The sequence below is a fragment of the Anomaloglossus baeobatrachus genome, chromosome 3, assembly GCF_048569485.1.
Source record: "Anomaloglossus baeobatrachus isolate aAnoBae1 chromosome 3, aAnoBae1.hap1, whole genome shotgun sequence".
Lineage (NCBI taxonomy): Eukaryota > Metazoa > Chordata > Amphibia > Anura > Aromobatidae > Anomaloglossus > Anomaloglossus baeobatrachus.
Window position 1 is genome coordinate 521,271,665 of NC_134355.1, and position 13,213 is coordinate 521,284,877.

At 54.6% G+C, this 13,213-nt stretch overlaps 1 protein-coding gene across 1 annotated transcript in view; it reads left to right on the forward strand.

Annotated features, from left to right (window-relative positions):
• Positions 1-4,456: 4,456 nt before the first annotated feature.
• SIAH2 (siah E3 ubiquitin protein ligase 2) overlaps positions 4,457-13,213 on the forward strand; it is a 28,721-nt gene continuing 19,964 nt past the window's right edge. Inside the window, exon 1 of the mRNA XM_075340756.1 lies at positions 4,457-5,028. Coding sequence (XP_075196871.1) covers positions 4,636-5,028 — 393 coding nt within the window. The 5' untranslated portion in view covers positions 4,457-4,635. The remainder of the gene's footprint in view (positions 5,029-13,213) is intronic.

Genomic DNA, 13,213 nt, shown 5'->3' on the forward strand with positions numbered 1-13,213 from the left:
AAAAATTAACAAAAAAAGTTTTATTTGAACAAACACCTCCCCAAAAAATTCCTCTTTCACCAATTTATTAAAAAGAACAATCAAATCCGGGTCCGGCGTAATCCAATAATGGCGTCCTACGACGATCCATACCATAGTCAATGTCCCAGTCAATGAAGAACAGAATGTTCCCCATTGGCTGGGAGAGTAATGCAGTGACCTGAGCTAACATCAATAGGTCAGCCCAGCTCACTGCAGGGGATGACGAGCGCTGCTGTCAGGAGGTTAGATGAGATCATTACCTGCTGTGACGATCGCCTGCACTCCTGACGTCAGCGCTGTCACTGACTTCTAAGCCCACCGCGTTCACAGCGAAGAGTCGCGGGAGCCTGTGACGTCACCGCTAGTGACAGTCTTGGGCCGCCCACGAGACGTGATGTGAGAACGCGGCGGGCACAGAAGGCAGCGACAGCGCTGACGTCAGGAGAGCAGGAGATCGTCACAGCAGGTAATGATCTCATCTAACCTCCTGACAGCAGCGCTAGTCATCCCCGCAGCTGCCCGCACTGCAGGGCGGGCAGACGCTGACACTGCAGGGCAGGTGCGACGCCCTGGACTAGCCAGGTAGTCACAGATAGCGCCCCGCACAACACCAGTCCCACACAAGGTAACACCAGCCAAACCGTAAACCCTAGTCAACTCCCTCAGAGCTTAATGGACACACCAGGGGGTTGGAGCCAGGCGGTTGGCACACCCACCGAGGAGTTCAGAGGGCCTGAGGCAGTAAAACAGTCAATTAAGTCAGTTAGTGGAGTGAGTTGAATTCAGCAGATTAGTGAGAGGAGTGGAGGAGGTCAGGCCTGTAGTACAGGCCTGTATCAGACTGACAGGTGTGAGGGTCGTAGCCCGCACACCTTGGCTAGGAGGCATACGGTGGCCTAGCCTGCAGGAGCCGGGAAGACGGCTCGGTGGAACCGTGGTGAACCGGGACAGGGTAGTGGCCCGCCAGTACCGACCCGGGGAACCGACTGGAAACCGGAGCACACAGGGGGGTACTCAGACCCTGAAACGAGGTCCAGAATCAACTGGACTGAGTTAATTCACTGATTGCGCTCTGGACTATAGGTCCTTTCCCACCCAAGTCCCGACTGAAGACAACAGCCCACCGAGGTGGATAGAAAGCCCCCGCACAGGCAGAGAAATCCCACGGGCCAGCGTCTGCGGGCAAACAGGCTCTCCCGACATATACACAGCTGGGGAGCGGACTCCCGTCGCTGAAGTGCAGGCAGTCTACACATACACTACATGGTGCAGGAGAAAGGCAAAGACCACCGAACCGGGTGGGGGACCAGACGCAGCCGGCTGCGGGCACTGACCACCATCAACTTTATTTACCAGAGACTCGTGTGTGTCAATAACAGTGAGTACAACAGTGCCATATGGCCACGCACCGCCCAGCTACTTCTCCCTAACGTATCCCGGGGCCATCATCCCTGCCCACAGAGGGGTTAACATCTTGCTGCATAACCATCTCCCCGGGTGCCCCGTAACTGCAGCGGTGGTGTTGTGGAGCCCCGCAGACGCTGTGTCGGTGCATTACCTTCAGGGACTCCACGCAGCTGGATCTGGTCACAGGTAGGGAACCTTCTTTTCTTTGATTGTCGTGACGCCACTCTCAGTATTGCGGTCAGCGGGGACCGCCACTGCAGATTAAGGGATGCCTGGGGCTGATGGTGGGTGCAGTCAGTATATTAGCCCCCTGAGAGTGAGGCAAGCCCCAGGCCCCGGTGTATGTGTGTGGGACCACAGGTCGCAGAATGACTCAAACACAGTCCAAGAAGTCTTTCAACGTGTTTACTCACTGTTTGGAGGTCACGGTGAGATGCCCGGGCGACACTGTGATAACCAGGTTGAACCAGGAATTCCAGGAGGCCGTTCTGAGGGTAGCTGTCCACTCGCCTTCCTTGCACTCTTTCTGTTTTAGGAGGATCCTTTGCTTGAAGCGTGGTAGGACCCCTCCAGGGAAGCTGTTACCACCCTGCTCCCCTCTCTCTGGCTCGTCTGCCGGCAGCGTGGCCTTGGTGGGATGGCTTCTGGCCCTGTCCCCTTATGGGCCTGGTGATTGCTGCTTGGCTCAAGCTCTGTGTAGTCGTGGTGAGGGCATGAAGTACCCCCCCACCTGTAGGTTAAGCAGCTCTGGATGATCTGCTGCCTGTACTGGGGATCTAGTTCCCCTTGTGTGCTCGGATACCGGGATCTCCGTACTCAGCCACCCTTCTCTCTGGATGGTTTTCAGGCCGACCCACGGTACTCCTTTCTCCCCCGCTTTCAGCTACTGCACTCCTCAGGACCTGTCTGACACGAGAGCTCCTCTGCTCCCTTCCACACACTTCAACTTCTTCCTCTCGACTCTCCTCTTTCCCTCTCTCTCTCTGCCCTGCTTCCTAGCAACTAGCCCCTGAACACACCCCTAGCTGGGAATTGAAAGTTAACCCCTTCTGGCTACCCAAGGGTCCCCTCTGGTGATGTGGGAGGCCTGATCACTATATGTTTGTGTGTGCGCCTCATCCTGGCCTTTGGATATTACCTGGAAGCATTGCTCCCGCATGGGTGCAATACTCTGTGGTGCCTGACCAGGTCAGGGGCGCCACAGTGTCTACACCTGCACCACATCCCGTGGGTGGTGTCACGAACTCAAACACGGCTCCGGCCGTACACCTACCTACCACCCCCCTAAGTAGCGCCAGCACCCTTTCAGAGCGAAGTGACCCCAGGTCCAGAGGCGCTCGAGCCACCCACCGAGCCCGTATGCGAGCGGCTCGGCTGCAGCCGAGCGCGGGGCGGTACACGGGCATATGCTGACACATTGCAGTACGGCCAGACACTGACACCCTGCTGTGCGGGCAGCTGCGGGGCTGGCGGGGAGCGGGACACAGACTGCACGGGCTCCCGATGGAGATCACATGGAAGTGCTTCCATGCGGCGTCCAGGGATTATGCGGGCCCATTGACTTGTATTGAGTCACGGTCTGTTATTACAGAATAGAATATGTTCCATAACGAAACGGACATACGGCATCCGATGTGTTTTTTTTGTAAGATCGGATGCATACGGAAGTTCTTTCATGTGCATCCGATCCTACACAAAAGACATTGAAAAGATGGTCCTGTCCGTGGGTCCGCAAAAAACAGGAACATACCAGGACAAACGGAACGGTCATGTGAATGAGCCCATACGGTTATTAAAGATATGCAATCCAGGGTTGCCAGCCCCCCAGAAACTCTAGGACAGCCGTATAAAGAGGACGCTTTTTTGCACTGCCGTAATATGTTTAAGCTGGCTGTGATTTTTCTTTTTAAGATGAAGAAATTTCTTCAGATTATTGTATTTAATTCTCATCATTTTACAGCGTCTGAACCTGATGTCTTCTGCACAGCACTATGGGCCGCAGACAATCAGAGGACTGTGTCTCTAAAATATATTGTCTGGGATTATCTGATAAGATGTCCCAAAACACTCAGTGAAGTTAGTAATCCTGCCACATTACCTTGACCCGGGGAGACGGAAGCACCGGTCACTGCTACCGCAACATGAACACCGGAGATCCAAAAACAATGGGGACAGGTTTTTTCGTCTTTCCACTGCACTTGGGATTTTTCCTATTGTTCAGTGCATTACATAACACTACTACTGAGCCTGCGGTACCCCGCCACTGAGCCTGCGGTACCCCGCCACTGAGCCTGCGGTACCCCGCCACTGAGCCTGCGGTACCCCGCCACTGAGCCTGCGGTACAGCGCCACTGAGCCTCCGGTACAGCGCCACTGAGCCTCCGGTACCGCGCCACTGAGCCTCCGGTACCGCGCCACTGAGCCTCCGGTACCGCGCCACTGAGCCTCCGGTACAGCGCCACTGAGCCTCCGGTACAGCGCCACTGAGCCTCCGGTACAGCGCCACTGAGCCTGCGGTACCCCGCCACTGAGCCTGCGGTACCCCGCCACTGAGCCTGCGGTACCGCGCCACTGAGCCTGCGGTACAGCGCCACTGAGCCTCCGGTACAGCGCCACTGAGCCTCCGGAACAGCGCCACTGACTCTGCTTTGTAAACAGGAACATAAAACAATTATGGCTTCTGGAAAAACGGAGAAAACTGCAAAAAGAAAAGACACATCGTCAGGCCTTGCGGAGGGGATAGGACAGATAGTGATCACTCTGCAGCACACAAGCTCTGCAGCACACAAGCTCTGCAGCACACAAGCTCCGTCCCTCAGAGACAATACTGTAACGTAACTAGGAGAAAATGCAACATAAAGTCACGTGACTCGCGCCAGCCCAAACACCCCGCAGTCACCGCCAGGTACCCTGAACACTTTCCCGCCAACTCTGCCACACTGACAGCTGACGTCATATCCTCAGCCCAGTCATGTGACTGCAGGCAGCACCGCCTCCGCTCCTTTCTCACATGGCGGCTGTGACGTCAGTGGCGATGACGTGTGACAATGTTCCAGAAGGTAGGCAGAGCCGTGCGGCCGCTGACAGCGCTGGAGGGGCGGGCTGTGTAGGAGCGGTGCTGGGCCGATCTGCTTGTCTCTGGCCGGGAAGTTTCCTCTCTGCTTCCCCGGAGCGCTCCGCTAAGTTCCATGGTTGATTCGGCCAGACATGAGCCGCCCGTCCTCCGCCGGACCCTGTGCGAGCAAGCCCTGCGGTAAACAGAAGCCACCGCCGCCGCCTCACACGCCATCCCCCGCGGTCACCAGCACCACGATCTCCGCTGCCTCCGGCCCTGCCGCCCCTCCACCGTCCCCGGCGGCGGCAGCGGCGATCCCGGGACCCGCGTCCCAGCAGCACCACGAGCTGACGTCGCTGTTCGAGTGCCCGGTATGCTTTGACTATGTCCTGCCCCCCATCCTGCAGTGCCAGGCCGGGCACCTCGTGTGTAACCAATGCCGCCAGAAGCTGAGCTGCTGCCCCTCGTGTAGGGCGTCCCTCACCCCCAGCATCCGGAACCTGGCGATGGAGAAGGTGGCCTCCGCTGTCCTCTTCCCGTGCAAGGTGGGTGCTGCCTGCTGATCGCCTGTGTGTGTGTGTGTGGGGGTCACCGCTGTCTGTGCCCTGATCGCCTGTGTGTGTGGGGGTCACCAATGTCTGTGCCCTGATCGCCTGTGTGTGTGGGGGTCACCGCTGTCTGTGCCCTGATCGCCTGTGTGTGTGGGGGTCACCGCTGTCTGTGCCCTGATCGCCTGTGTGTGTGGGGGTCACCAATGTCTGTGCCCTGATCGCCTGTGTGTGTGGGGGTCACCGCTGTCTGTGCCCTGATCGCCCTGTGTGTGTGGTCACCGATGTCTGTGCCCTGATCGCCCTGTGTGTGTGGGGGTTACCAATGTCTGTGCCCTGATCACCCTGTGTGTGTGTGTGGTCACAGATGTCTGTGCCCTGATCGCCCTGTGTGTGTGTGTGGTCACAGATGTCTGTGCCCTGATCGCCCTGTGTGTGTGTGTGTGTGTGGTCACAGATGTCTGTGCCCTGATCGCCCTGTGTGTGTGTGTGTGGGGGTTACCAATGTCTGTGCCCTGATCACCCTGTGTGTGTGTGTCGGTCACCGCTGTCTGTGCCCTGATCACCCTGTGTGTGTGTGTGTGTGTGTGGGGGTCACCGATGTCTGTGCCCTGATCACCCTGTGTGTGTGTGGTCACCGATGTCTGTGCCCTGATCGCCCTGTGTGTGTGTGTCGGTCACCGCTGTCTGTGCCCTGATCACCCTGTGTGTGTGTGGTCACCGATGTCTGTGCCCTGATCGCCCTGTGTGTGGTCACCGCTGTCTGTGCCCTGATCGCCCTGTGTGGGGGGCACCGCTGTCTGTGCCCTGATCGCCCTGTGTGGGGGGCACCGCTATATGTGCCCTGATCGCCCTGTGTGGGGTCACCGCTGTCTGTGCCCTGATCGCCCTGTGTGGGGGGCACCGCTGTCTGTGCCCTGATCGCCCTGTGTGGGGGGCACCGCTATATGTGCCCTGATCGCCCTGTGTGGGGTCACCGCTGTCTGTGCCCTGATCGCCCTGTGTGGGGTCACCGCTGTCTGTGCCCTGATCGCCCTGTGTGGGGGGCACCGCTGTCTGTGCCCTGATCGCCCTGTGTGGGGGGCACCGCTATATGTGCCCTGATCGCCCTGTGTGGGGTCACCGCTGTCTGTGCCCTGATCACCCTGTGTGTGTGTGGTCACCGATGTCTGTGCCCTGATCGCCCTGTGTGTGGTCACCGCTGTCTGTGCCCTGATCGCCCTGTGTGGGGGGCACCGCTGTCTGTGCCCTGATCGCCCTGTGTGGGGGGCACCGCTATATGTGCCCTGATCGCCCTGTGTGGGGTCACCGCTGTCTGTGCCCTGATCGCCCTGTGTGGGGGGCACCGCTGTCTGTGCCCTGATCGCCCTGTGTGGGGGGCACCGCTATATGTGCCCTGATCGCCCTGTGTGGGGTCACCGCTGTCTGTGCCCTGATCGCCCTGTGTGGGGTCACCGCTGTCTGTGCCCTGATCGCCCTGTGTGGGGTCACCGCTGTCTGTGCCCTGATCGCCCTGTGTGGGGGGCACCGCTGTCTGTGCCCTGATCGCCCTGTGTGGGGGGCACCGCTATATGTGCCCTGATCGCCCTGTGTGGGGGGCACCGCTATATGTGCCCTGATCGCCCTGTGTGGGGTCACCGCTGTCTGTGCCCTGATCGCCCTGTGTGGGGTCACCGCTGTCTGTGCCCTGCTCGCCCTGTGTGGGGTCACCGCTGTCTGTGCCCTGCTCACCCTCTGTGGGGTCACCGATGTCTGTGCCCTGAGCGCCTGTGAGCCATGTACCCTATAATCATACAGCGTAGAGCACCCTGCTGCCCTCCATCTGGAGGGTATATACCAGTATACGCCATGGTAATGGTCTGTGTTTTTCAGAGTGGCATTAGTAGTCCAAGACATCCATATGCTCCTATGATGAGTACCACAATGTCTATGGGTGACGGATACCTGTAAAATAATGTGGTCTCCATCACCCATACACTTAATGTTCCACTTCTCAGAAAGCCCCTTCTTAATGAGCATTTTTGCCCCCGTTAAAATAGCATTTCTACCTGCCTCAGAGAAAGTGAGTGGTCAGCCGCAGCCCTCGCCTCCTCTTGATGTTCAATACGTCCAAAGGTGTAGACAGAGGAGCTGGCGCTGATTGTGCGCAGGGCCCGCAGGACGTGACACCCTCACGTGAGCCCCGGGAGAGCCAGTGCTGACACCGCTGGAACAGCACCGGCCCCGGAAGAGAGGTTGTGTTGTATTATGGAGGGCAAACACTGAGTGAGAAGGGGTTGTCCGAGTAATGGGCCTTACATTTAGAGCCCCACTACAGCGGTGAATAAAAATAAAACATTCTAGTATAGTGGTGCTTTAAAGTGGACAATCCCTCTAACGAATGCGCTGTGAGGTTTTCAGTACATATGTGATGTATGCTGCCCTGCACTGTGGTGATGGAGGCCGGTATCAGGGCTGTATGGATGTAAACACCAGTTAGGGAAAGTCCACATTGCGATATTACTGCATAAGGCCTGCGACACACATCCGTGCCGCCGGCACGTGTTTGTCATTTTTTACACGTACCGGCGGCACGGAGACACGTTAAACAATGCTACCCTATTGTAGCAGGCACACACACGTAAAACCACACGGAACGTGTGTCCGTGTGCGTTTGTACGTGTGTGCGTTTTTCAAAGTGCTGACATGTCAGTGTTTTCTCCGGCAGCACGGGTGTCACACGGCCCGCACCCGTACACACGGGTGTAGTGTGGATGCGGTCCCGTGTGACACGCGCCGGAGAAAACACACGTGTCAGTGAAAAAAACCCAAAACATTAACTCACCTTCTCCAGCCCTCCTGTCTCTGCCGCTGCTGCCTCTTGCTGCCGACCGCTGCTCATTATTCTCATTTAATATTCACTTCACTGCCTGGCAGCAGCAGCAGCGGGGAGACGGGAGGGCTGGAGACCGAGGATTAGCACCGCGGACAGCAGCGCGGCAGCAGGAAGGACCAGGTGAGTATGTAAATTACCGGATCTACGTGTGCTATCTCGGATAGCACACGTAGAACACACGTGGCCCGCACGTACCAGAGACACGTACTTACCTGCACGCAACACGCAGGGGAAATACGTGTCTCTCTGCACGTGTGTGAATTTCACGTGAGTGTGGCAGAAGCCTAAGAGAGTGCGGTCAGTTGGGTTTTCCTACTAAGTAAACTGTGACTGGAAGCCACGGAGACTCTCTGTCACTGGTGAATGGAGTCCTCCGGCAAACATCAAAGTCTGGGGGAGATATTCCTGGCAACTTGTCTTTCAGAATTCAATCATTGCTTCTGTGACCGCCTCATGCCACCCTGCACTGGTGTTCATAGCAGTGCCGCCTCATGCCACCCTGCACTGGTGTTCATAGCTATGCCGCCTCATGCCACCCTGCACTGGTGTTCATAGCAGTGCCGCCTCATGCCACCCTGCACTGGTGTTCATGGCTATGCCGCCTCATGCCACCCTGCACTGGTGTTCATAGCTATGCCGCCTCATGCCACCTTGCACTGGTATTCATAGCAGTGCCGCCTCATGCCACCTTGCACTGGTATTCATAGCAGTGCCGCCTCATGCCACCCTGCACTGGTATTCATAGCAGTGCCGCCTCATGCCACCCTGCACTGGTATTCATAGCAGTGCCGCCTCATGACACCCTGCACTGGTATTCATAGCAGTGCCGCCTCATGCCACCCTGCACTGGTGTTCATAGCTATGCCGCCTCATGCCACCCTGCACTGGTATTCATAGCAGTGCCGCCTCATGCCACCCTGCACTGGTATTCATAGCAGTGCCGCCTCATGACACCCTGCACTGGTATTCATAGCAGTGCCGCCTCATGCCACCCTGCACTGGTGTTCTTAGCTATGCCGCCTCATGCCACCCTGCACTGGTATTCATAGCAGTGCCGCCTCATGCCACCCTGCACTGGTATTCATAGCAGTGCCGCCTCATGCCACCCTGCACTGGAATTCATAGCAGTGCCGCCTCATGCCACCCTGCACTGGTATTCATAGCCGTGTAAACTAGATTTACCAGGTCGAGCACCACATTATACAGTTGCTGTCGTGTTGGGCCAGTGTTAGGCGTATGCCCGGATTTACAGAGTCTAAATCCTTGAAGTGTTCCTGCCCTGTAGTCGGTGACTCGGCAGTCACTGACCGGTTGTACGTCAGGTAATCTTGAATCATGAGTATTCGGATTGTCCGGGCACTGACATTAGAGGATACGATAAGGCTGCTACTACTTGGCAACTTTGGTGGTGACACAGGTCAAATGGTCAAAAATTGCCGCATGCCAGTTGCTAAATAGCAGTGTAATGCAAGTGAATTGTGTCACCATATGACCCTCAAAGGTATCACGACTAGCTAGTAGTAAACAGCTGGGTCTGACTTTCTGCGACTTGCTGGTTGCGATACCTTGTGGGTAAAAATGCAACCCCTTTCACCTACATTACGTTTCAACATGTAAAATTCAAAATGTACCTAATTCCTGGTACAACCCCTTTACATGAAACATGGGTGCCCCACCTGCCGCTTGTTTCATTGCCTCCTGGACATGGTTTTGAGGACAGTAGGGTGAAAGGAGGACTTGTACCAATTTTGAGTCTGGAATACTCTTCTAAAATAGCGGACATTTTTTGGAATTGTGCAATGTCGTTAGATATGTTTTATAAGAATGTCACACTTGATTTTTTATTTTATTTTTTTGAGGGGTGGTTTTGCACCTTTTTAAAATTTATAGTGTGATTAGAGTTCTCAGAAGCTTAAAGGGAACCTGTCCGGTGGAATATGCACTGAGAACCATGAGCAGTTCTGGGTGCATATTGCTAATCCCTGCCTAACCGTCCCTGTATACACTAGCATAGATAAAGAGATCTTTAGAGTATTTCTGAAGATCTTTTATCGTAATGCTAATGAGCACGGGGACTAGTCCCCTGGGCATTGCTTCCCTGGCTATTCGGCCCCATTAGCATATTAGCACACCCCTGTGAGCGTACTAACATGCTAATGAATGCGCAGCATCAGAGAATGATCTCACTCGCCTTTCCGCTGCCATCGTCACCCGACGCTGGATTTCAGAGCTCAGTGTGCATGACCCGGGGGTTTTGGTCATGCGCACTATGAAGCCGGGTGTACACATTTTTGTTTCAAACTGAAGTACTGCGCTTGACCGGAAGTCCAGGATCTGCGCACTGAGCCAAAATCCAGTGTCAGGTGGCGATGGCAGCAGAGAGGGGAGTGAGATTATCTTGTGACACTGCGTATACGATATCATAGCGGACGTCTGCTGCAGCTAATCAGTAAGATCAGCTGTTCTCCAGTCCTGTTGTGACCTCGCGCACTCCCGCGGTCACAACGACATCTGAAGAAGCGAGGGCGCATGCGCCACCCTCTCAGACAGAAAACTGGGTAATGCGGGCTTCAAAAACATGGCGCCGGAGATAAGCGCTATGCGCAGGCGCCAACTCCGACGCCACGTTACTGATTTGTAAAATTTGCATAGAGCCAGAGAGAAGGAGGAACAAGCGGTGGGGGGCGGGAATCCCATGTGCATAACCCGCCCGGATATTATCAGCAGAAGTGTACACGTCAGTCAAAAAAATGATGAACTTTTAAACTTCACAAACTTGGATTTCAAAGCGTAAACATCCGAGCTGCCCACTAATGGTATGTACAGCCTGTGCCCGATAGTGGCAGTACTTCACTGGCTGCACCTTATATACCAAATCCTGATGTTTGGTTCCCTTTAAGAGAATCCCGAGGATATATGAAAATAGGTTTTGTATGCTGTTTGCTTCTTCATGCAATGCTGTATCACACATCCATGTGTCATGGTCTGAGTACAGACCAGCTGTAGGTCTCCTGGCCCGAACTTGACAGCCTCATAAGCATATAAGGGTGTCGGGTTCAGGTTGGGATACCCGAAGTCGGTCTGTGCTCAGACTGCGACTCATGGATGTGTGATACAGCATTATTGATATGAAGGAGAAATGGTAACATGACAGGCATTTCCCACCAGTAGGTGATGTACTATTTATATGGCAGACTAGTTTAATGTGGAAATACTCTTTTAAGACTCATCTAGACTTGCCAAGTTATTATTGGCTGTTTTCTTTCACTTGCCCTAAATGGTGTGATTTTTCTCAGGGAAAATAGCCTTGCTACATTCTTTCCTATTTATAGGAGAATAAAAATAAATCTGTGCTAAAGAAGATACAGAGGGGAGTCCTTACTATGAGGATCATTATGCACGTCAGCCCATAGACCTCCGCTATCTGGTTTTGCCTCCAGTCCCCTGCATTTGGGAACAGAACATATTACTTGTGATTGAGCCATAAACAGCTGAGGTCATACGTGGCCACACCTAATGTATGCTGTGTGCGGAGAGCTGTCCTGTGACACAGGGAGGTGGAATAAATCTGGAGGAGCAGCTAGAAAGGTACAGACCTAATTAGCACTGGCCTCCCCATTAGGTCAGCGCGCCCCTTATGTAGGACTCTGTACTGCGGAGGTTTTAGCACTTGCAGTACTGATTATGGCGGTGTACGGTCCTGAAGATGGCTAGATAGTAGACTTTCCTATCTCCCTGGAGAGAGATGTTACCATACTATGCCGTACCAATTATCTACGGGCAATTAAAGTCCCATTTCAGCATTTGTTTTTGTGTAGTGGTCTTTTGCAGTTTCATTATTGCTACGGCAGCTTCACATGCACTCACCTGCCCTGCGACGTCGCTCTGGCCGGCAACCCACCTCCTTCCTAAGGGGGCGGGTCGTGCGGCGTCACAGCAACGTCACCCAGCAGGCGGACAATAGAAGCGGAGGGGCGGAGATGAGCGGGACGTAAACAGCCTGCCCACCTTCTTCCTTCCTCATTGCAGGCGGGACGCAGGTAAGGAGATGTTCCTCGCTCCTGCGGCTTCATACACAGCGATGTGTGCTGCCGCAGGAACGAGGAACAACATCATACCTGTCGCTGCAGCAAAATTATGGAAATGACCGACACTACACAGATCACCGATTTTCGACACTTTTGCGATCGATTATCGGTGCTTCTAGGCTTTACACGTTGCGACGTCGTTACCGACGCCGGATGTGCGTCACTTTCGATTTGACCTCGACGATATCGCAGTAGCAATGTCGCAACGTGCAAAGTACCCCTTAGTCTCTGCAGGTCTATGAGAGCCTTGTTCTGCATCCCATAGACTTACATTGAGAAACTAACTTCACGTCCACACAGAAAGATGCTACAGCGAGCCAGCTGGTCACATCTATGATCATATGATCCAGGAGAGGGCCAGAGCAGCGCTGTAAACAGCAGAAGACAGCGATTGCTAAGTATTTTAATGCCCACACTGTACATACCGTGTTTTTCCAAATATAAGACCTCCCCCAAAAATAAGCCCTAGCAGGGATTTTCAGCATTTTCGGAGAAAGGCTTAAATATAAGCCCTCCCCCGAAAATAAGCCCTAGTCCCGGATCAATAATGAAGTGTCCGTGCAGCTAAAAAAGTTACAGATACTGCAGGACACTTCATTATAGACAGCGGCACCCGGCAATTACTCACCCGACACTGAGCGGCAGGACCTGCAGTGATCACACACCCGCACACATCAGCACACACACACACACACACAATCAGATCTCACACACACACTCACACACAAACATCGGATCGCACACACAGTCAGATCGCACATATAATCAGATCGCACACACAAACATCAGATCACACGCAAACATCAAATCACACACACAAACATCGGATCGCACACACTCACCTCATCCAGTTACACCGATCGCTTCTCGCCGGGAGAATCCTGAGAGGCAGTGCGGTGCAGCACGACGAACAGGACCTGCGGCCGGACATGTGACTTGCTCTCATTCCCTGCTGCCGTAAGTGCTGGATGTGATGTGTGTGTGTGATCTGCTGTGTGTATCTGCAATCGGCTGTGTGTGTGTCTGCGATCGGCTGTGTGTGTGTCTGCGATCGGCTGTGTGTGTGTCTGCGATCGGCTGTGTGTGTGTCTGCGATCGGCTGTGTGTGTGTCTGCGATCGGCTGTGTGTGTGTCTGCGATCGGCTGTGTGTGTGTCTGCGATCGGCTGTGTGTGTGTCTGCGATCGGCTGTGTGTGTGTCTGCGATCGGCTGTGTGTGT